Source organism: Eleutherodactylus coqui, chromosome 7 (assembly GCF_035609145.1).
Source record: "Eleutherodactylus coqui strain aEleCoq1 chromosome 7, aEleCoq1.hap1, whole genome shotgun sequence".
Taxonomy (NCBI): Eukaryota; Metazoa; Chordata; class Amphibia; order Anura; family Eleutherodactylidae; genus Eleutherodactylus; species Eleutherodactylus coqui.
In genome coordinates, this window is record NC_089843.1 from 222,956,513 (window position 1) to 222,981,403 (window position 24,891).

General features: G+C 50.2%; 1 protein-coding gene across 2 annotated transcripts in view; it reads left to right on the forward strand.

Moving 5' to 3' along the window:
* LOC136573210 (phospholipid-transporting ATPase IK-like) overlaps window positions 1-24,891 on the forward strand; it is a 170,370-nt gene that overhangs the window by 34,620 nt on the left and 110,859 nt on the right. For both annotated transcript variants that reach the window (XM_066574490.1, XM_066574489.1), the window contains 3 exons: window positions 10,400-10,452; window positions 13,259-13,347; window positions 15,563-15,676. In XM_066574490.1, coding sequence (XP_066430587.1) covers window positions 10,410-10,452; window positions 13,259-13,347; window positions 15,563-15,676 — 246 coding nt within the window. In that variant the 5' untranslated portion in view covers window positions 10,400-10,409. The remainder of the gene's footprint in view (window positions 1-10,399; window positions 10,453-13,258; window positions 13,348-15,562; window positions 15,677-24,891) is intronic.

Sequence of the window (24,891 nt, forward strand, 5' to 3'; positions counted from 1 at the left end):
TGGTGGGAGTGAGTCGTAGAGGAGAGAATTAACATGAAATAGTCGCCATCTTGGGTGGCACCATTGGAATTCAAGTGGCAGTCCATTGATCTTGTATTGGCACAGCACATTAGATCCTGTGCCAAGTGACGCCAGAAAAAGCTAAATCGCTGTAACAGCCCAGAGGGGAGACCCCGGGCACCTGACTAACGTAAAGAGCTGGGAGGGATAAGTGGGGACTCATCACGGCGGCACTTACCAGGCTCTGGTCTCAGATGGATGACACGCAGCCAAGGCCACAGTAGGATCGCAGTCTAGCTTCAACGCCCCTATGATAGGTAATGCCAATAAACGGGCTGGGGGAGTAGTAGTACTGATCACTCATGACACCACCGTTCAAACACACCGGCACTCTACGTGGCGAGAAAATAACACAGAGACTTGTGTATAGTACCCTGGGTCCCTAGGAACGGTTAGGGCCCGGTATAACTTTTACTGAATGAATAACACTTTACAACAAGTATTCAGGGCAAGGCAGGTACAATTCATTTTCAAAAGGAGCAGGCTAGAGCTCAGAGGTCGGGTGGATACACAGGGTGAATACAGCTCTACAGTCCACATTATCTGTACGGCACCACTCCTGGACTGGGAGCACTGTGGAGGAGGAAGGGGGTACGGGTCACTCCACAGATACTCCAGCAGACAATTATTGACAGGAAGGCTTACACAATAAACACCTTGCACAGCAGACACGTGGGTGTAACTCAGTCATGTACCTCTGTGTGGTGATCCTGACTGGACGGCCTCACAGGAAAAGCCTGTAGTGTGAACTAGTACCTGCACAGAATTATTGTAGGTCTCTCTCTCCCTTTCTGATGGTGGGAATCACTCCATTCACATCCACCCTCAAACACTACGGGATGTCGCTCCTCCTCTTCTATCTTCACCTACATGGAAGCTGAAGATGCTTCCATGCGGCTCTGTGTTGGCACTCTCTTGGGTCCCTGAACAAGATCGCACTCACAGACTGAGGGTGCGGGCAGACGAGCGCATAAACGGCACGTTTTTGCGACCAAACGTATATACGTGACCATCTGAGGCATTGGTTTCGAATGTATTCGTTCACATGGGCGATTTTACGGCGCGTAAAAACGGCAATTCGAAAAAAAACGGAACATATGCGACCGAAATACGCGCCAACGCATATTCGATCGCCGAAAAGACTGTTTGCACAGTAGGAACAAACGAAAATACGCTTTCTAGCTCTGGTCGTGATCGGTGAAAAACGATCGCTCGGGCGATTATACGTTGCGCTCGTCTGCGCGCACCCTGAAGATAGAACTCCTTTCCTGCTCTCAATCACTCCTATTTATACCCTCAGTCACACCACATGACATGACAGACTGATACATTTACATGCAGGCAGTGATTTTATTATGGTTAACCTCTCAGGCGCCGCAGCTGTGCAACACACACACTGGATAGGACAGGACAGGCCTTACACAGTGCATCTACATAGGACAAACATGTATGACATTTCTGGAGGGGACCAGGATGGTGTGCCGGGTCACTACACGTACACCCCTAGATAAATTTAAGGGGCTTGGTTCCCAAAATGGGGTGATTTGTGGGAGTTTTCCTTCACTTCGGTAGCGCAAGGGCTCTACAAGTGTGCAGTGGGGCCTGAAACACCTGCAGGCAATATTTCTGCTCATGAGACCCCTCAGTGAATACCTTAAGGGGTGTATTTTTTTGAATGGGGGTAATTTCTGTTCAATACCCATTATTCTGCCATCCGTGAGCCCCGGCTAACTTGGCTTGGTGTAGTAAGACAAAATGTTTTTCAAATGTAAAAAAAGAATTACATTTTTAAAACTTCTAAACTGTTCAAAGACGGGGTGTGTGTAGCTGCGGTGGTGAGGAGGGCAAGCAAGTGTGTGTGGATGGTGCAAGGCTGGCGTGGTTGGGCCTAGAACCGCATGAGAGCCGGTGTCGCCTGTGAAGAGAGTTAGGGAGTATCCAAATCATGTGAGCCATGAGAGGATTCCCTGTAGCCTCCTGTCCAGAACAGTTAGTGCCTGGATAGTAGGACCGTAGTGGCAGTGGTAGCTCCGGGTACCGTATATGCAGGGGCGTAACTAAAGGCTCATGGGCCTGGGTGCAAAAGTTCCGCTGGGCCCCCTGCCCCGCCATCTGTACCCATACCCAGAGGCGTAACTTGACGATTTGAGAGCCCCAATGCAAAATCTGTAACAGGGCCCCCAACTATAATGCTGTATTCATACTACTAGGCTCCCTATATGGAGAAGATAGGCCTTATGGGCCCTCTAAGGGTCCTGGGCCCGGCTGCAACCACTCCCCTGCATTCCTTATAGTTACGCCTCTGCGTATATGCCATTGTGCTCCTGAAAGAAAGATAGCCCTCCACCCCAGGGACTGTGAGTCTCAGGCCTCATGCCCACGGCTGGGTCGGATTCCCGAAATATTGCAGAGGAATCAGACCCGGCACCCCCATACTCACCTTTCCGAATCCGCCGTAAGTGTCTCACCCGGGAAGCCGACACACATGCGCAGTTCATGATGCGCCGGCGCTAGACAGTGACACGGATCTTTGCGGTACTTCCACTGTGCTCACAGCGGAAGTATCGTGGGACGAACGGCTCCCATTGACTGCAATGGAAGCCGGCCGTGCGATTTTCCACATGGAATAGGACATGCTGCGATTCCCCTCTGCGAGAAAAAAAATAATAATAAAAAAAAAAAAAAAAAAAAAATTGCAGTTGATTTCCGCTCGTGGCAATGGGAGAATCGCTTTACATGGCATGTCAGTGGACGGACATTGCTGCAGAATTCGCGGCGTATATGTGGGGGGTAAAAGGATAGTTCTGGTTCTGTCTTTTGCCTGCTATATGGCGGCGGTTCCCATAGACTCCTGTGGGAGCTGGACAAAGAAAGGGAGGGGGAGGCAGCTTAGCAGCTTCCAAAGTTGCGAAAAGCTTACAGGTGCCTCTATATAGGCGTTGGAAGGCATCCCGGGGATTTTGGCAGAGCGAGGGGTATCTGGGGTGCAACGTATTTTTTCTCTAAAAACGTTACTCCCGGTCGTGTGAATGGATGAGAAAACGCAGGCCGTGAGCGCGGGAAATCGGCCGTTCATGCGCTTTTACGGCGCAGCTGAGAGAACATTAAAGAGCATACACTCGTGTGAGAGCGCCCTCATACACTGAGCAATGTGTGGACTGTCCACGAGAGGCCCGACAGGAACTAACACTGCGTGGAATCAAAGTGGCCTGCAGCGTAACCGAGGCATATACAAGACATGTAATAATTCACAAGTGGCCTGAAGACTGATACTTCAAAGACCGGCAAACCGAGACGCCGGGGCAGATCTACTATTCCAAATATTGCTTTGCACCACATTTATTATGTGTTTCTAGACACTTTCGTACACTTTTTCCTACTCATCTGAAAAAAAAGATGCACGGCTTTGTGTAAAGCAGGCGCGGTCTCAATTGCTCCAAAAATTGCAGAAAATTTCTCAAAATTTTGGTGCAATTCTTTTTTTATTGCATAAATTAAGCCAACTAAAAGGTGGTATAAACTTAGACTAGACAGTTGTATAATTTGACAGATTTCCCATCCATCATGAGTCATTGTGATGAATGTGGGTTCAGAGGGAGCCCCCCTGAACTCACCAGAATCCGAGGAGACAAAAGAGCTGCAATCTGCAGTGAGGTAGATGAATGGCTGGTGCTGCTTTTACAAGGTCCATGTACGATGGCTTGCATAATTGGAAGCTGGTTAAGGGAATACAGGAATAGAGATAATTGTACTCTCCAGCGACAAACTGTAAGTGAGGTCGGCTCCAATCTGGATCATTAGGCCTGTTATATAGGGAAGCCTTGCAGCAATTCTAGTTCGAGTCAGCGCTCTCTGGTTATGAACAATGCAGTAGACCACAGTGCATGCTGGGAGTACAGATGCTGTGTTTTAGTTAGGCTGGGTTCACACAGGGCGGATTTGCCGCGCAGAATTTCGCTGCGGCAAATCTGCCCTCGGCCGCTAATCTCGGGATTAGCCAGCCATGGTAAGTCCGTCTGAAACTGCTGCTGCGGCCGCCGCAGCCACGGTTTTAAAAGATGCAGCATGTCTATTTACTTTTTTGTTTACTTTCGTCGCGGCCGTGCTCTCCTCTCCTCTATGGGAGCGCCGGCCACAACGGAAAAGCGAGCGGCCGGGCTGCTTCAAAGCCGCCGCGGCCAAACCGCGGGATTTCCGGCGGGAATACGCCCCGTGTGAACCCAGCCTTATAGTGCGCTTAAAGTAGTGCAGTAACAACTTTGTTCAAGGAGGACTGTGTACGGCTCCCCGTGTCTGCGTTCCACTGTTCAGACTTAGGACTCCTGCAGCTGAATGCGTAATGCTGCGATCTTGTGCGTGGGAGAATCCCATGCGCGCAACACAGGGAACAGAGCCGACTGTTTTCAATGGGTTCATTCTCCCTTTTTTGTGTCTGCGGTGTTCGCTGGTCCTGGCCTATCTTTTTGTGTTTTCCGCACCAAAGACCGCCATGGAGGTCTTGCAAATGTCATTCATATTGTTTTGCTTTATCGCCTGTAGTAACGGACACAGAACTGCGTTATTGCGCGTGGCATGAAGTAACCGTAGAGTGAAGATCAGATTGTCTATTGGCAGATACTCTACTTAGAATCCCCGTGTGGCCAAATAACCACAAATAGATCACTGGGAGACCCCTAGGGGCTCATCCCATGGATGTCATTTCACCGCATGTTATTCGCACACAATATGTGGTGAATGGAGGCAATGAAGTCCACGGATCTCCATTGTTGCTCTCACATTTGCATATCTACATTGCATATAATCCGCGCATTAAAACCTGCAGCGTGCTCTATTGTACCGTGTATCGCGCGTACAGCCCTGGTGTTCTCTTTGGGTTGCACATTAACCGTTGTACACACACAATGCATTACGTATGTGCGGTGTCACTATGGGGCAGAGCGGGTAATGTAGAAGTAAACGAGTTACACTGCGTATGACAACATGCGTGAGATCCGCCGTCATCCACAATGGCGGCCGTACAGTGATAGCGGCTCACCTGATGGGAAAACGCTCCGTAATACACGCAGCATTTTACAAACGGCCGCGGAAATAAGCCCTAAGACGTAACCTTTACTAGAAAAAAAAAAGAAAAACCGAGAAGAAAGACTTTTCTTTCTGTGATGTGTGATTTTTTTACTCTCCCGTTTCCCTCCTTTTTATCGCATTGTGAAGCGCGAACTTGTGATTTTCGTTTGATGCGTTTTTAACATTAGAAAGTTCTATTGGCTCTAAAAAAAATCACAGCAAAATCACGCGATAAAAACGCTCGAGAAAAGCCCGATTTTCTGTCAGTGATATCGCGCTCGCCGGTGTGAAGGAGCACTGAGAATCGCTTATTCCTTCCTATGGCAGGCAAAACCGCACAGCATTAGCGGGTAAATACGAGTTCCGTGAAGCGCGATGCGGTTTTTCTATTTTTACTATTGTAACAGCGGCTCATTTTCTCGCCGTCTGGTTTTCTCACAAATCACTTCTCACTGACTACAAAAGCTGCAGGATGAAGAGTGTGACGGCGGTCAGAGCTCCTCGGGCTGATAGCGCCCCCACCGGGGAAATAACGCCTGAAGACATGAATAGACGAGTCTTCAAAAATCCTAAAATCACGGCCCCAAAACGTGACGAAACCATTGATTAGCGTAATTCTCGGGCGATATTACTACGTCCGCGATGGGACCGGGGCGATGGGACCGGGGCGATGGGACCGGGGCGATGGGACCGGGGCGATGGGACCGGGGCGATGGGACCGGGGAGATGGGACCGGGGAGATGGGACCGGGGAGATGGGACCGGGGAGATGGGACGGGGCGATGGGACCGGGGCGATGGGACCGGGGCAATGGGACCGGGGAGATGGGACCGGGGAGATGGGACCGGGAAGATGGGACCGGGGAGATGGGACCGGGGCGATGGGACCGGGGCGATGGGACCGGGGCGATGGGACCGGGGCGATGGGACCGGGGCGATGGGACCGTGGCGATGGGATTGGGGAAATGGGATCGGGGAGATGGGACCGGGGAGATGGGACCGGGGAGATGGGACCGGGGCGATGTGACGGGGCGATGGGACCCGGGCGATGGGACCCGGGCGATGGGACCGGCAGGACCTACCGTTAGCTGTCTTGTTTTTTTTTAAACGCACAATAGTGTAAAATTTCAACAATAAGAAAAAAAAAGTATTTTGCCCTATTCATGCGCGAATGCACCCGCAGCGGCGGCGTCTGTGCAGGCGCTCATCTGTGTAAGCCCTAAGAGAAGCGAAATCATCTTGTAGCCATGATACCTTCTAATGGCCAACAATAAGAGATGCTGCCGCGGGCGGATCCAGACGGACAGTCCGCCCGCTACGCAGCGTGATAATCACGGACGCACAACGGGACAAAAACCACTGACTTCATGCGGATTTCAGTGGTTTTGTTTCCACTAGCGGGATTCCCGACCGTTAATTGTACGAGAAAATCCAGGAGCCGCCGGCAGCGAACACATCGGGGGACGGAATATATACAAACCCTGCGCTCTGCCAGTCTGAGAAGTCGGGGAAAGGAGAAGATATTCCCCGGCTCAGGCGCAGCCACACTACCTGCCGCCGAATGGAATGACCCACAATGGTTAATTAGGGCGAGCCGTCGTCTCTTCCCAGCGTTGTACGCCGAGCAATTCCCTCCCTTTCCCTTTTTTCCAGCTTCCATTGAAGTCTATGGGAGCTTCCTGCGTATTTTGGCAAAAGACAGGGCAGACCGATCCTTTCACGTGGCGAATAAAATCCACGTCCTCCTGAATGGAATCTTAGGAATCCGACGGTTCGGACGGTCGCGGTGTTTGTACGCGGCTAACTACCTGCATAAATACGGTTGTCTGAATACGCCCTGCGGGACGGTATGATGGGTCCAGTATTTAGTTTCTCTTAGGGCTTATTCACACCTGCGATATTCTTGCATGGGTTTTGCACAAAGCACAGAAGCCTCGTGTGAATATGAAATCCACTCTTTGAACGCACTTATTCACATCAGCAATTTGTACCTCCTATTTTTCTCATAGCATCGCTGCGAGGAAGAAGAAATGGCAGCACGTTCGGCTTTTGGGCGTCCCGTCAGAATGCTTCGCCATTTGATTTCAGTGGGACCTTAAAAGCCGTCAAGCAGAAGTGCTGCAATGTGCATGCGAGTGTGCTGCCACGTTTCCCATGGAAGTTAAGAGAAAACACCCCCATCCTTTTACCCGCGTGAGGAGGGCAGATGCACAGCGCCCTGCATGCCATGAAAACCGCACGCTGGCAATAGTGAGATCGGGCCGTGTCTCTTGGCACTCACCTGTGTGAGAGTAGCTGAACTGAGAGCAATGAGCAGGAGTGGATGGGTTATGGGTTAAATACAATGGTCTTACAAAATGCCTACAGCTGTGAATGATGGAAGGGCACAAAGCAGACGTGAAGGAAGCTGCAGGGAAGGAGGAAGGGGCTTGTCAGCTGTGAGACTGGGACCTCTGGCTCCAACAACACACTTTGCTGCATCACATGGCTACATTTACACGAGCGTGAATCTGGTGTGAATATGAACGGTATTCCTTTGAATGCTGCGGGGTAAATAATCACAACATAGAAGGGGATTCTTCACTGTAAGAGCAGTGAGACTGTGGAACTCTCTGCCTGAGGACGTGGTGATGGCAGGATCCATAGAGGAGTTTAAAAGGGGACTTGATGTCTTTCTGGAGCGGAAGGACATTACAGGCTATAAATCTAAGGTTATTTGTTAATCCGGGTATACAGGCAGGCAGGAACTATTGGTTGTTGATCTAGGGATTATTCTGATTGCCATGAGGGAGTCGGGAAGGAATTTTCCCCCTTGTCCTAATTGGCTCCGCCTCTTGGGGTTTTTTGCCTTCCTCTGGATCAACAACACAGGAGGATAACAGGCTGGACTAGATGGACATTGTCTTCATTCGGCCTTACAAACTATGTTACTATACAAGAAATACAGTACGCCACTAGGGCTTGCAAACGCAAGATTGTACATGGCACACTATTGGCTGATGGAATGTGTTCTGTATCCTGGGCGCTGATTGGCTCACTGATCGCAGCATCGGTCTGATTGTTCACTTTTGCGATTTCTTGGCAGCTCACCCAACAGATTGATCTGTATAAATATAATGCCGCCACTTCGCTGATTTTCACGTATAGTGGGGGTCTCTCGAACGTAACCCCCGCGATAGACGAGGGATCACTGTATAGTGTTTTAGGGAGTGTGCAGTACTCTCAGCATTTAGGGCAGCAGCGAGCACAGTATCAGGGGTAGGAAACAGATGGCAGTGGGCTGTAGAATGGGAAGTTTGTGTTGCTATAAAGTGGGATGAGCTTGAGATGCAAGAGTTCAAGCTGTCGAGGCAGCAAACTCTGACGTTGTGGGAGCAGTCATCATGGAGGTCTGAGCTGGGTGGAGAAGAATGCTAGCATAATTATAGAAGATATTAACTGTGCGTCATTGGATTTAATTGCTATGAACTGAACCTGACCAGTGCTGTATTCATTTGATAGTGTATGGTGGTATTATTGGTTATACTGTTTTTTGTATAGGACTGTGATGTTCTACTTGTATTTCTTTCTTGTGCTGGCCATGTGGCTTATTGATTTCTGAAAATAGTAAGGGGAGTGACCAATCATAGAAAAAAGTGACATCCATCCTATATGGCAATTCCAAATCAACCCCTGGGTGCCACCCAGGCTTTAAGAGGAAGCGAGAAGTCTGTTCATTCATCACTTCTACCGATGCCCTGCAGAGTGATCAGATGCACAATGTATTAGTATTCGGTAGTACGCGCCCCCTAGAGCCAGATGTGAGCATCACCACATGTTGATCATGAGGTTTCCATTAAGGTATACCATGATATTAGACATGTACAGGCGTGTCCTTCCTTACTTTCAGTCTTGGCTGCATATGTTTAGATATGAATGTCACCAGATAACCTGCTTTTCATAACCTCATGATTTTATGATTTTCGGTCACACATCTCTGTCCTATATGTGTCTATGGTAATGGTTGTGATGTGCATTGTAGTCCGCCAGGGTTTATGCTGGCATGTCGTGATATTGCATTCAATGGGTTTTATAAGGAAATACAGTTCTTAAAGAATCTCTCCGAGCCTGGAGAAACAAAGATGGCCACCGCTGCCTCTCTGACTGCCTGAGGCCCACTGTGTATTAGTCTGCATCATTGGTCGAAGGCAATTGTGGTGAAAATCTAATTGGCTATTTGCTGGAACAATGTTAGTATCTGGACATAGTATCACCATTGTCCTGTAATCCCACCACCATTGTCTATAGAGTCTTGTAATCTACTGTCTAATTATTGATGCAAATCTCTCATCATTGTCTTAAGACTGAACTGGGGCCTTCTGTATATTTGGAGCTTGGGGTTATCAGTGTTTTAGGAAGCAGTTTTGTTTGTCTGGTCCCATTTGATGAATGGCCACTTCCAGTTGTGACCTTTCCTGACAAACCACTCCTTGCATTGGTATCTGCAATACAAATATCCAAGCCATAGATACTAAGTATAAAGGGCCGGAGAGGGTTTGGGGAGTCAGAAGCACGTTGGACCTGTGATGGGGAACGTCCTCTCACAGTGTCGTTCCCAGGACGCCCCCGCTGCTCTCTGACTTCTCACCGCTGCTTCTCCACTTGATGCACAAGGCAGATAAGGATACCTCAGGCTCCTGGTGATGTGAGTACTGATGTAACCGATGTTTAAGAATTGTTACATTGACTACTTTAACACTACGCATAGTGTGCATCAGGTAGGCTGCCTGTCCACGGCCATGCGGTATCCGCTGCGGATCTCCACCGCGGGAGCTGCCACCCGGGAGTAGGAGCCGGCAGACGGATCTCCGCTGTCAGCCTATCTGACCGCAGAGAATCGCGGCAATTCGCAGCATGCTGTGAATTGCCGGACGTGAGCGGAGAATTGCCATGGTTCTCTGCTCGTGGACACGGGGCCGGCGCTTTCCATATGAAAAGCTTGCATTACGTTCCCCGCAGCCGGATTATTGCCGCGGGGAAAGCAATTAAAAAAAGGCCCATGGACAGGCACCTGCAATCAGATAGGGGGTTCAGCCATCTTTGTTTGTCCATGACCGGGGGGGCGCTTTAACCAAATTTGAGTGAAGGTAAGGGTGGATATATCTGCAGTATGGTGAAATGTAAAACAGGCTTTTGTATTCATCTAGAAGAACGATACAAAATAGTAAAAAATCTTCACCCACAAGATTCTCGCTTCATTCATTTGGTAATTATTCCCAACTATCTTCTGTGTTTCAGGGACCGAACAATGAGTTCTGCCTCCACAGCAACAGATCCTGGTAATGATCCAGGTATGTCAGTGTACTCCATGCACTTTGGTGATATGTAAGTTATAATAACTCCCTCTCATATGCCGTTCGCTACGTACAGAATATATTTTATTACAGATATGACAGTAAACACGTATTTGTGAATTGTATCACAAAAGATTACAATGTTTGTGTGCTGAACAACAAGTGGTGCTCAGAGGTTGCAACAATGTTTCTGCGGACATGGCCACACTTGGCCAATCCAGTCTTAAATGATGGAGAGCGGGTGTTTTTGTGTGATGTGACCAGAGGACCTCATCAGGGCTAAGGCCTGTATTCTTATTTGGCGTTCCTCAGAACGTAGAGCTATAGGGGGTCACTCTGTCCATGGCTGGTGTGTCTCCGCCATGGCCTTTGTAGTGCTCGCCCGCCCCAAGACCGGCTCCTAGTGCTCGCCCGCCCCAAGACCGGCTCCTAGTGCTCGCCCGCCCCAAGACCGGCTCCTAGTGCTCGCCCGCCCCAAGACCGGCTCCTAGTGCTCGCCCGCCCCAAGACCGGCTCCTAGTGCTCGCCCGCCCCACGACCGGCTCCTAGTGCTCGCCCGCCCCACGACCGGCTCCTAGTGCTCGCCCGCCCCACGACCGGCTCCTAGTGCTCGCCCGCCCCAAGGCCGGCTCCTAGTGCTCGCCCGCCCCAAGGCCGGCTCCTAGTGCTCGCCCGCCCCAAGGCCGGCTCCTAGTGCTCGCCCGCCCCAAGGCCGGCTCCTAGTGCTCGCCCGCCCCAAGGCCGGCTCCTAGTGCTCGCCCGCCCCAAGGCCGGCTCCTAGTGCTCGCCCGCCCCAAGGCCGGCTCATAGTGCTCGCCCGCCCCAAGACCGGCTCCTAGTGCTCGCACGCCCCAAGACCGGCTCCTAGTGCTCGCACGCCCCAAGACCGGCTCCTAGTGCTCGCCCGCCCCAAGACCGGCTCCTAGTGCTCGCACACCCGTTGGTGCAATCGCTGCCTTTCTGTCATCAGTGATGTGTGCTTTTTTGTCTTTGCAATCTACAATCTGTCTTTAGTGACCCTTCAATGCTCAGAAATATGAGAAGGGATCGGGTCTCTTACAAGCAAATATCCCTTGTAGGAGTACAAAGTATCAAATCATCAATGTATTGTAACAAGTGTGTCTGCTCACTGTGCGGATAACGTAGGAGCGAGTGCTTCAGAAAAGGCTGATGGAGACGTTGCCCCACCTTGTGGCAGCCTTGCCCAGAAAAGTTGTCCAGGCTCATGGCTGAAAGCTAGCAGAAGTTGGCTCTCAGTTTGTTGGAAAAGAATGCGTTTGCCAGATCAATTATGGTAAAGCAAACAGCGCTTGGAGCAATTTGATTTATTAGGGTATGTGGATTTGGTGCAATTGGAGCCCCTATAGTCATTAATTTGTTAATTTCTCACAGATCCTGTACCCTACGGGGTGTCTGCAGTTGCCCAGAGGTGTATTACAAAGGGATCGGCATTCCCTCAACACTATTCTTTAATTTGTGTTGAAATATCTGCTCTCTGTTCCTTGCTCAGGGGATACTGGGTAATACATACTGTTTTAGGCCTCATATCCACGAGCGGATTGGATTCCGCATGCAGGAGACAGGAGCAGAATCCAACCCTGCCCGCCAGGGTCTTCATTTTCTTTACTGCGGATGGCCGTCATGCCACCGCACATGCACTTTGGAGTTTTTTGTTGTTTTTTTTTTAAACTCCTGCATTTCCACGGAATCCACGGCCTGTCTGCAATTGAATTGGGGATGGGCCGCAGATCAGACGGCTTCCATTGACTTCAATAGAAGCTGTCCGTGTGGGATCCGCACTGAAATGGAGCATGCTGCGATTTTTTTTTTTTTGATTTTTTTTTTTTTTCCTAGACCAAAAGGTCTGCAAATTGAATCTGCATGCTTTATTTTATTTGCGGACGCCCATGTTCCCACATGGATTCCACAAATCAAACCCACCTATGGACATTGGGCATTAGTTGGGCTTTTCCTAGGGCCGCCTTTAGAAGGCTCACATCCGCCTTGTCTTTGACCCACACTGATTCAGATATCTGTTGCAGCGTTGGTTCAATGTCATCATCATGGAAATGGTCTATTTCCTCAGCCTGAACTATCCCTATAAGGGCAGCGAGTATTCCCTCTTGCACTGGTCACGCCACTGTAACCCCTTTCTTTCCAAACCATGTGACTGCATTAATTGCTCTTAAAGGGGTTGTCCCGCGGCAGCAAGTGGGGTTATACACTTCTGTATGGCCATATTAATGCACTTTGTAATGTACATTGTGCATTAATTATGAGCCATACAGAAGTTCTAAAAAGTTTTTCACTTACCTGCTCCGCTGCTGGCGTCCTCGTCTCCATGGTTGCCGTCTAATTTTTGCCGTCTAAAATGGCCTAATGGCCAAATTAGACGCGCTTGCGCAGTCCAGGTCTTCTCCTGTTCTCTATGGGGCTCCGTGTAGCTCCGCCCCGTCACGTGCCGATTCCAGCCAATCAGGAGGCTGGAATCGGCAATGGACCGCACAGAAGAGCTGCGGTCCACGGAGGTAGAGGATCCCGGCGGCCATCTTCACCGGTAAGTATAGAAGTCACCGGAGCGCGGGGATTAAGGTAAGCGTTCCGGTAAGCTTTCTTTAGGTCCCTGCATCGGGGTTGTCTCGCGCCGAACGGGGGGGGGTGCACGGCTCTTGTTTTATGGCATAGCTGTATAATAGAGTTTTTTTTCTTACCCCTTCCAGTAGTGTAAATGGGATCAGGATATTGCCTAATATTGCTTGCTGACACTTTTACTTCTGCCCCTTTCTATCACTTTTTTATGTAGATTTCAGTTGGGAAGTTAAAGCCAATGATAGAAGTTATCACAACAAGGACCAGAAAGGATTCCTCTGCTTTCGGAAGAAGAAATATGCGGTAAATTGTTGCATCAGTTTAATAATATGAGAAGATTCTTGCAGTTGGTTCTCAGTTAATGATCGCGGCCGCAAAACGGACAAACAAAACCACTGGTTTCAGTGGGATTTCAGAGGTTTTGTTTCCACTAGTCCTTCCCCCGTCTGTTTGTTGTACGGCTGATAAAAGCTAGGAGCCGCCTGTGGTGAGGACACGGTGCGGGAGCATCGGGGGCGCCTGTCTTCCCACGGTTATTTTCAAACTCCTCCACTCTGTCGCAAAGTTTAAAAAACCGGCGAACGGGAAGAAATCTCCCTCGTTCAGGCGCGGCCACGCTCCGTACCGCCACGTGTAGTTCCACCAACGCTCGTCTGAATCCCCCTTCAGTCTGTGAAAATGCTGCGTGTTTCACGGACCAGACCTTCATATGTCCATGTGAATGAGCACTAAATGTAAGCACTCCTCAGCACGGCGCTGGCGCTCTCTGCACTGTGATGGGGTTTGCCCTCTTCCACCTCTTTAGCATGGAGCTTCCTAGCTTGGTGGGTGGCGATCGTGCCAGGTAGCGCGGTCAGAGCTGTGCCGCCACTTGTGAGTTGTTGAACAGTGTGGTGTGAAGGTGCGCCGGAGCTCAGAATCCAAGATGGCACCCGCTTCCTGTGTTGGCGCAGCACCCTCTGCCAAGCAATGGCTGCCTTCTCTGAAGAAAGTGGAGAGCCAGACCTCACGGGCCACATAAATGATGTGGCGGGCTGGATTCGGCCCACGGACCTTGAGTTTGACACCTGTGCTCTATGTGGTCCCACACAGTAAGTGTCTCCACACTATGGCAGAACCTCCCTGTGTCCCCATGCAGTGACATTGCACCCCACACAATGATGGTGCCCCCTCTGCAATCTAAAGTGCCCCCAATCCTTAACATCAGCATCACTAGAACTTCTATCCTCACATAGTCCTGGCTGATGACTCTGCACTCTGTGCGCGGCATAGCTCATCCTCCAACTACCAGTACTGTGCGTGCAGGCGCCGGGGGAGGAGGTATGCTGTGCCAGCCAGGACTATGTGGGCCTCTTCTGATGCTGCTGCCTTAGGGATGGGAAGGTGGCCCAAACAAGTTAACGATGAGGTCATCCGCCTCCTTCTCCTTTTGGGCCCCTGTGCAGCTGAACCAGCTACACAGATAGTATGTCCCCCTGCATTTATGTCCCCATAGGGCTGTTGTGACACACAATACTGTGCAAAGGGTTCAGACAGATGTGGGAATAATGCCGCACAGCAAGAATGCTTTCAAAATAGAAGTGTTAATAGTTTTTTGGTCAATTAGTAAAATGCAAAGTGACTGAACAAAAGAGAAATCTGTATCAAATCCATATTGCCCCTTACCCTTCCCTCCCCCTCACCAGCTCACCTCCTCTCTCCTCCCCACCGTCTGATTGCAATAGGAAGGGGTGGAACTAAGCGCTGCCCCGTCCCACATTTCCCATTGCTGGCTGTGGACAAGGGGAGGGAAGGAGAGAAGAGGGAGGGAGTTTAGCAGTCACACTGCTAAACTCCCTCCCACCTCCCTTCTCCGACCACTGTCATTGGCTCCCATAAGAGCCCATGCAGCGGCCGACATATTTCAGCCCAAAAGATAGTTCCACGACTATCTTTTGGGCCTGACATAAAAACGCCCGTCGCTATATTGGCCGGCCAGGCGCTTTTACGTCGCAGGAATACGGCCAAGTGATCTGATGCATTGGAATCCAGGGCATCAGATCACAGCGTATATTGGCCGACTGTGAAAATGGCGGCTGATATACGCTTGTGGGAAACAGGCCTCACTTTGGAAAATTGCATTTCCTTTTATCAGTAAGCAGATTTTTCTCGTTCTTTCCTTTCCCGCCTGCTTCCTGCGGCTCCTACTGTCATCCTGGGGCAGTCACTGCAGAATCTCCAGCCATCAGCCACATTTACAATATACTTTGAATCAAGGCGGCCACTAACGAGCAGCGCTGACGAGGTTGAGGCAGGTGATCCGACTATATTTCCCCCGATTCCATTAGTATAACTCCCCCTTACTTGTTAGGTTGTCATGGTGTTACCCCTCTTTCTCCACCCCTCTGATATCTCCTTATAGACCGCCATATTGGGATGGTGATATGCGCTACTGTAGGCTTTTCACAAACCTGAGCGGATTGCGTTGATTGTGTTTTTCTTGCCTTTTCAGCAACGTATTTTATGTATCTTTTTTCAGGATAATATAATCAAGACCTCCAAGTACAACGTGCTGACTTTCCTTCCTCTGAACCTATTTGAGCAGTATCATCAACCTCATGTCATTTATTTCACATTTGTTCTGATATTGCAGGTAAAGTCAATGGTGTAAGTATATTGTCTGGTCATTAAAGGGCCACTCCAGCAAAAACACATTTCTACATCCCTGCCCCCCTTACCTGATAGCCTGGCACACTCTGGGGATCCCCTCTGCATATAGCAACCACTTCCATGCAGTGCAGCCCCTTGTCTGGTGTCTGTCTGGTGACATTTTTTTACTTTCACCTTTAAATTAATCCAATGACGCATCAGCACAGCATTAGCTATAGGCTGTACCATTTCTGCCTGTTGGGGGTACAGTTTAATTTTCATTGCCTTCTATATTCCCCTAAATAAGCTACAGTCCATAAGTATACAATCAGGAGGATAAGCTGTGATCTCCTCTATTATAACTGTGTGACAGAAGCTGTGTGATTATCATCAGTAACTGTCATAGGAGTGTATGTGTCCCCCTCTAGTCAGTTTCTGTGGTCGGGACCATGTAATAACATGGCACAGACAGAGAAATTGATTAGTTTCAGACAGCATAAACCCAAGTAGATCTGAGTCCATAAGAACTGAGATCACATGACCATCTGAGTAGAAAGAGACCAGGGGATTCAGATCGAAAGGAATAACTGGCTCATGTATATATACTGGAGTGGGGGTAGCTACATCATGCATGAAAAAACAAATCACTGGAGTGGCCCTTTAATTTTTTGTTTTTCTGGATGGCTTAGACCACCTCTAGTAATACATGTGAAGATACAAAATATTGTAATTTATCCTTATGTGGCATCTTCCTCACCCTAAAGCAGCTTGTAAACCCTCTGTCCCATCCAGCAGGCTGTTTGGAAATATTCATACACATTCCCAGTCACTAAAAAACTATATTTTATATACCCATTGTGGTTAGCCAAGATTGCTCTCCACTGCCCCTCTGCCCTTGTTTCATACTTCTACTGCTGCCCCTATGGCTCCTCCTTTCTTTCCCTCCTATACTCGTTCTTTCATCGGGACTCCAGTGTTTTGATATTCTGCCCTGTTGGGGTTTAATGTATTCGATGTCTCTGACACAACACCCCTCGAGTCCTTCACGACGTCAGTGCCTTATTTTAGTTTGTATTAAGCAATGTTTGGAATCTACTATCGCACCATTGTGTCACGGTCTTAGATTCCTTCCATGGCTTCTTGGTTACTTGTTTTCTTGTTGTTCAGGAATTGTAACCTTAGAATAAAAAAAGTAAGTTTTAGTAACACAGTAATAAAAGAGAAGAGAGCAGGGAGGATCGTAGTGAGAGGCGCTGCAGGATGGGGAACGGCACAACTCCACATCAGAGCCGTCCAGTCAGCACAGAAAGGGAAATCTGAATGTGCAGAAATGATGCCTGAAATATCTAGTTTAGTTGCAGCATTTCTGACCGCAGTACACCAAATATGCAGTTACTGCAGTTTATTGTGCTTGTGAGGTTTTTTATGATACAGAATTGGAGGTAGCAGCAGGATGGGGAGTTTGTGTTGGAAGTTTTAGGCATGATGCTGGAAACGTCAGAAGCCAAAGATGTCTGTGTTGTAATTTTTTTTAGAGATAAGTCCGGCAGCAAGACATGCGAAAAGTCATGTGACAGCCGTATGTAAATTTATTATGAAGCGGCGTTACCTCCGGCGACGGCTTGGGAACACCCCACCTGTATAAGTGGGGAGGTGTCATTGTGAGGAAGGTTGAACATCGGCCTGCAAACTCATGGGAATTACTGTAGATGGAATGAGGCATGATGGTGCCAGATGGATGAGACGCTCCATTACCGAAGCTGTGCTGCCATTTAACATTCCTCAATGAAAAGGTTTAAATGTGTACCGAGAATACCGCATAGAAGGCATTCGCACCCGCAGTGGATGCCCACAGATGCGTGGTGATCGTGAGAGGTGGCGTCGCGCTAGAATTGTCTGTGCAAATAGACAAGTGATTCAGGAGAAATTACATCCACATTCAAAGCAGGGGACCTACACTGACATCCCACGGGTCAATGCTGGGGGCCCTACACTGACATCCCACGGGTCCACGCAGGAGGCCCAACACTGACATCCCACGGGTCCACGCAGGAGGCCCAACACTGACATCCCACGGGTCCACGCAGGGGGCCCAACACTGACATCCCACGGGTCCACGCAGGGGGCCCAACACTCACATCCCACGGGTCCACGCAGGGGGCCCAACACTCACATCCCACGGGTCCACGCAGGGGGCCCAACACTCACATCCCACGGGTCCACGCAGGGGGCCCAACACTCACATCCCACGGGTCCACGCAGGGGGCCCAACACTCACATCCCACGGGTCCACGCAGGGGGCCCAACACTCACATCCCACGGGTCCACGCAGGGGGCCCAACACTCACATCCCACGGGTCCACGCAGGGGGCCCAACACTCACATCCCACGGGTCCACGCAGGGGGCCCAACACTCACATCCCACGGGTCCACGCAGGGGGCCCAACACTCACATCCCACGGGTCCACGCAGGGGGCCCAACACGCACATCCCACGGGTCCACGCAGGGGCCCTACACTCACATCCCACGCGTCCATGCAGGAGGCCCAACACGCACATGCCACGGGTCCACGCAGGAGCCCAACACGCACATGCCACGGGTCCACGCAGGGGCCCAACACGCACATGCCACAGGTCCACGCAGGGGCCCAACACGCACATGCCACGGGCCCATGCAGGGGACCCAACATGCACATCCCACGGGTCCACGCAGGGGGCCCAACACGCACATCCCACGGGTCCACGCAGGGGCCCAACACGCACATCCCACGGGTCCACGCAGAGGCCCTACACTCACATCCCACGCGTCAATGCAGGAGGCCCAACACGCACATGCCACGGGTCCACGCAGGGGCCCAACACGCACATGCCACGGGTCCACGCAGGGGCCCACCACGCACATGCCACGGGTCCACGCAGGGGACCCAACACGCACATCCCACGGGTCCACGCAGGGGGCCCAACACGCACATCCCACGGGTCCACGCAGGGGGCCCAACACGCACATCCCACGGGTCCACGCAGGGGGCCCAACACGCACATCCCACGGGTCCACGCAGGGGGCCCAACACGCACATCCCACGGGTCCACGCAGGGGGCCCAACACGCACATCCCACGGGTCCACGCAGGGGGCCCAACACGCACATCCCACGGGTCCACGCAGGGGGCCCAACACGCACATCCCACGGGTCCACGCAGGGGGCCCAACACGCACAGCCCACGGGTCCACGCAGGGGGCCCAACACGCACAGCCCACGGGTCCACGCAGGGGGCCCAACACGCACAGCCCACGGGTCCACGCAGGGGGCCCAACACGCACAGCCCACGGGTCCACGCAGGGGGCCCAACACGCACAGCCCACGGGTCCACGCAGGGGGCCCAACACGCACAGCCCACGGGTCCACGCAGGGGGCCCAACACGCACAGCCCACGGGTCCACGCAGGGGGCCCAACACGCACAGCCCACGGGTCCACGCAGGGGGCCCAACACGCACAGCCCACGGGTCCACGCAGGGGGCCCAACACGCACAGCCCACGGGTCCACGCAGGGGGCCCAACACGCACAGCCCACGGGTCCACGCAGGGGGCCCAACACGCACAGCCCACGGGTCCACGCAGGGGGCCCAACACACACAGCCCACGGGTCCACGCAGGGGGCCCAACACGCATAGCCCACGGGTCCACGCAGGGGGCCCAACACGCATAGCCCACGGGTTCATGCAGCGTTCTTTAGCTACCATGGGAAATAGGAGCAGAAGACCCACCAGAGCGCCTTTTTCTTAAAAGGTGTTATTTGCTCTGTTTTTCACTAATAATGACCTATCTTCTGGATAGCCCATCAGTAATTAAATGAGGGTACGCTATTTGAGACCCCGGGCCATCAGCTGATCGCTCGCACAGGACGGGCATGCACCAGCTTCACTCTCTGAAATAAATGAGAGAGCCGCGCTGCTATGGTAACTTCCTGCTTCTCCGGTGGTCAGGTCATCACATCCAGTCACATGATGTCAATGGGAGTGAAGCCAGCACTCGCACTTCCTCTCCTGTCCACTGATGACAACATTCGCTTGCCTTGGACAGCGGTCTGGACGATCAGCTGAGGGGTGATGGTCCCCCGTGGCAGACCCCCGTCCATCTACTACTGATGACCTATCCAAAGGACAGTGGTCTGGACGATCAGCTGATGGGCGATGGTCCCCCGTGGCAGACCCCCGTCCATCTACTACTGATGACCTATCCAAAGGACAGCGGTCTGGACGATCAGCTGAGGGGCGATGGTCCCCCGTGGCAGACCCCCGTCCATCTACTACTGATGACCTATCCAAAGGACAGCGGTCTGGACGATCAGCTGAGGGGCGATGGTCCACCGTGGCAGACCCCCGTCCATCTACTACTGATGACCTATCCAAAGGACAGCGGTCTGGACGATCAGCTGAGGGGCGATGGTCCACCGTGGCAGACCCCCGTCCATCTACTACTGATGACCTATCCAAAGGACAGCGGTCTGGACGATCAGCTGAGGGGCGATGGTCCCCCGTGGCAGACCCCCGTCCATCTACTACTGATGACCTATCCAAAGGACAGCGGTCTGGACGATCAGCTGAGGGGCGATGGTCCCCCGTGGCAGACCCCCGCCCATCTACTACTGATGACCTATCCAAAGGACAGCGGTCTGGACGATCAGCTGAGGGGCGATGGTCCCCCGTGGCAGACCCCCGTCCATCTACTACTGATGACCTATCCAAAGGACAGCGGTCTGGACGATCAGCTGAGGGGCGATGGTCCCCCGTGGCAGACCCCCGTCCATCTACTACTGATGACCTATCCAAAGGATGGGTCATCAGAGCTTGCAATGAATAATTTTAATTGCAACTCTAAGAAGATAAGAGGCAGGGACAAGACACTGTAAAGAAGGTGTGTACTAAATGTTTAAGGAGAATGTTTGTGTTGGACAACCTCTTCATAAAGTATTCTATACATAAAACTATCATACAGAATAGCAAGGAGGTGGAAACTAAAAAAGGAATTCCAGAGACATTTTTGAATCTATTACTAGAACGGTTAACCTATTGCTGAAGCAGAACCAGCTCACTTGATCCTCTCTATACTCCTCCCCTCCGTGTACACAAGGACAGAAAGCCATTGCAATAGTCCAAGAAGAAAGAGATTTCCATATCCTGGCAGTCGGTAGACTTTAAGGAAATGTTATAGCCTTCTTTTAGCCCTATAAGCAAAGCTCATGGACTGAAAGTAGGTGACCCGCTGAGTCCCGGGATGTGTTACACTTTCCTCGGTGTGAGCGGTGATCGATGCTGCTGCAGCGCACTAAGTCGTCCTCCTATTATAAAATTAGAACGGGCGGATGACTCGGCGTGTTGCTGAATGCATTGAGCGCTGACACCAGGGCAATGACGAGGGTGGTAAGTATAACTTGGCTTACAGGGCAAAAATAGGTAACAGTCTTTTAAGATGTATCATGTGTTAATGATTTCTCCAAGAGGTTATTGGCAAAAGGTGTTCCAAGTAAGATGATTAAATGGAAGTCGGGGTTTAATAGTTGGAGTGGTCTGCCCATTATAGGGAGTTTTGGGAGAGAATGTTGTCCTTGTCTGATGTAGGATTCTAGCAGCTCAGCAATCTTCAGTCGTCTTTGCTGGATTTTTCTTTTCATAATGCGCCAAATGTTTTCTATTGGTGGAAGGTCTGGACTGCAGGCGGCCGGTTCACCCCGGACTCTTCTCCTGTGAAGCCATGCTGTTGTGATGGAGGTAGTATGTGGTGGAAGGTCTGGACTGCAGGCGGCTGATTCACCCCAGACTCTTCTCCTGTGAAGCTGTTGTGATGGATGTAGTATGTGGTGGAAGGTCTGGACTGCAGGCGGACGGTTCACCCCGGACTCTTCTCCTGTGAAGCTATGCTGTTGTGATGGATGTAGTATATGGTGGAAGGTCTGGACTGCAGGCGGCTGATTCACCCCGGACTCTTCTCCTTTGAAGCCATAATGTAGTGATGGATGCAGTGTTTAGTGGAAGGTCTGGACTGCAGGCGGCTGATTCACCCTGGACTCTTCTCCTGTGAAGCCATGCTGTTGTGACGGATGTAGTATATAGTGAAGGGTCTGGACTGCAGGTGGCCGGTTCACCCCGGACTCTTCTCCTGTGAAGCTATGCTGTTGTGATGGATGTAGTATATGGTGGAAGGTCTGGACTGCAGGCGGCCAGTTCACCCCGGACCCTTCGCCTGTGAAGCCATGCTGTTGTGATGGATGTAGTATATGATGGAAGGTCTGGACTGCAGGCGGCTGATTCACCCCGGACTCTTCTCCTGTGAAGCCCTGCTGTTGTGATGGATGCAGTATATGGTGGAAGGTCTAGACTGCAGGTGGCCGGTTCATCCCGGACCCTTCTCCTGTGAAGCCCTGCTGTTGTGACGGATGCAGTATATGGTGGAAGGTCTGGACTGCAGGCAGTTGGTTCATCCCGGACCCTTCTCCTGTGAAGCCCTGCTGTTGTGATGGATGTAGTATATGGTGGAAGGTCTGGACTGCAGGCGGCTGATTCGCCCCGGACTCTTCTCCTGTGAAGCCCTGCTGTTGTGATGGATGTAGTATGGGGTTTAGCATTATGTTGCTGGAATACACAAGACCTTCCCTGATAGAGATGTTGTCTGGATGGAGCATATGATCTACAACCTCTATATATGGCTTAGCAATGGTGGAGCCTGTCAGAATGTGTAAGCTGCCATGCCATAGGCAGTAATGCAGTCCCGTACCATCAGAGACGCAGGCTTTTGAACTCTGTGCTGATGACAAGCTGGATGGTCCCTCTGCTCGAGTCCGCTGGACACGGCTCAGTGGTTGGCAAAAGGAATTTAACATTTTGATTCATCTGACCACAAAACAGTTTTACATTTTGCCTCAGTCCATTTAATATGAGCTTTGGCCCAGAGAAGACGCCCGTGTTTCTGGATTGTAGTCATATAAGGCTTCTTCCCTGAATGATATAGGTTTAACTTGCATTTGAGGATTGTCCACAGACAATGATTTCTGGAAGTATTCCTGAGCCCATGCAGGGATTTGTATTACAGAATCATGCCTGTTCTAAATGCAGTGATGCCTGAGAGCTCGTAGATCTCCAGCATCCAGTATTTACCGTCGGCCTTGTCCCCTGGGCACATGAGTTTCTCCAGATTCTCTGAAACCTTTGATGTTATGACTGTAGGTGGTGGGATGTTCAAAGTCTTCATAATTTTACATGGAAGATCATTTTCCTGAAATTGTTCCACAATCTTCAGTTGCAGTTTTTCACAGATTGGTGAACCTCCGACCATCTTTGCTTCTGAGAGACTCTGCTTCTCTAACATGCTCTTTTTATACACAGTCATGTGACTTAGTAATTGTCCTTCCAGCTGTTTTTCATTAGTACCCCTTACTTTTCCAGCCTTTTGTCATCCCTGTCCCAACATTTGTGAGATGTGTTGCTACCGTCAATTTCTAAATGCATTAATTTTGTTTACTGAAATGGAACAATGTCTCCCCTCCCCCTCTGACGAATGTTCTGTGTTCTATTGTAAATAAAATATAGTTAGATGAGATTAGATACAAATCATTGCATTCTGTATTTCCTTACATTCATCTACATGTTACACAGTGGCACAACGTTTTTGAACTCGGAGTTGTAGTCTGCCAGTTGATGATTTTCACCTTAATAAGGCCAGTTCAGAATTCTCCTGTGCCGTATGTAGACGGGCGTGCCGGACTGTCTCTGCTGGTAGCCTGTTCGGCCCCGAAGTCCGTGCTCTCGCCTCTTCTTTATCAGATTGTTTTAGAATTATGGAGTCATCGCGTTCAAGTCCAATTAATGCCTCATTCTCCACTTTGGTAAGCTGGTTATTGGAACAATGCTTATGCTTCTCTAATTTGGTTTGATCCTTCATCACCATTTTTTGAAAGATCTCAATTTCAGGGCAATCACTTTGTTGGGCATCCTATCACCTTTATGGACCCCATCCTTCAGGTATATAATTTTTCCACAGTAGATCTATCAGACTGCCATAACCAACTAGATCCTCACTGCTAATACCCGGACCTTCACATTCCTCATTGTTTTCTTCCCTTCCATTGTCTGATAAACAGACTGAGATCCTTCATCCACGTAAATGACTTGAATATAGTTGTTGATACAAAACCTAATGCCCTGGACACCTCCTCAGGCTCTATACTAGTCATGGTCTATTGGGACAGGTTAATAACGGTGTAGCTCGTCCCATTTATTTGTTGCTCAGATCCCCCGGGGTCCAGATGTCAGGGAATAAAGTATAGTAATATCTAAAGTCAGAAACGATGAATAAATAACCGGAGTCCATCATTCTGGGTCTTTAAGGACTGGTGCCTATATGGTAATGAATCAGTCCTACATACAAGTCAGATAATAAATAGAGATGAGCGAATCTACTCGTTTCGAGTAATTACTCGATCGAGCGCCGCGATTTTCGAGTACTTCCGTACTCGGGTGAAAAGATTCGGGGGGCGGGGGGAGGTGTGGCAGAGCAGGGGGTAGCAGCGGGGAACAGGGGGGAGCCCTCTCTCTCTCCCACTCCCCACGGCGCCCCCCGAATCTTTTCGCCCAAGTACGGAAGTACTCGAAAATCGTGGCGCTCGGGCGGAAAAGGGGCGTGGCCGAGTAGGCTCGCTCATCTCTAATAATAAACTAAACTTTTTTTCCCTCTTGATTTTTTTCCTCCCCTGTTTTAGAAAGTCATTGCTCTTTTATTTCTCCATCCACGTCGCTGTCTGAGGGTTGTATTTTGCGGGACGAGTTGTATTTTTCAGTAATACTGTTTAATGTACCGTATAATATACTGAAAAACTTTTTAAAAAATCATAGTAGTGGGAAGTGGAGAAAATAAAACCGAAATTCCACCATCTTTTGGTGCATCTCTTTTCTACGGCGCACAAACTGCAACAAAAATGAATCCTAGGATACCAAATTTATGTAGTTTTTTGTTTTTTTTCTGTACTACTTTGATTTTTTTGAAAGATATTTAATTGTTTAAAATTATTTTTTGCCGCCATCTTCTGACAGCTATAAGTTTTTTTATTTGTTCGTCAACATAGAAGTGCGACATCTCATTTTGTGCAGGACGCCCTGTAGTTTCCTTTTGTCCCATTCTAAAGTACATACGACATTTTAATCACTTATTATTTTGGGTGACCAAAA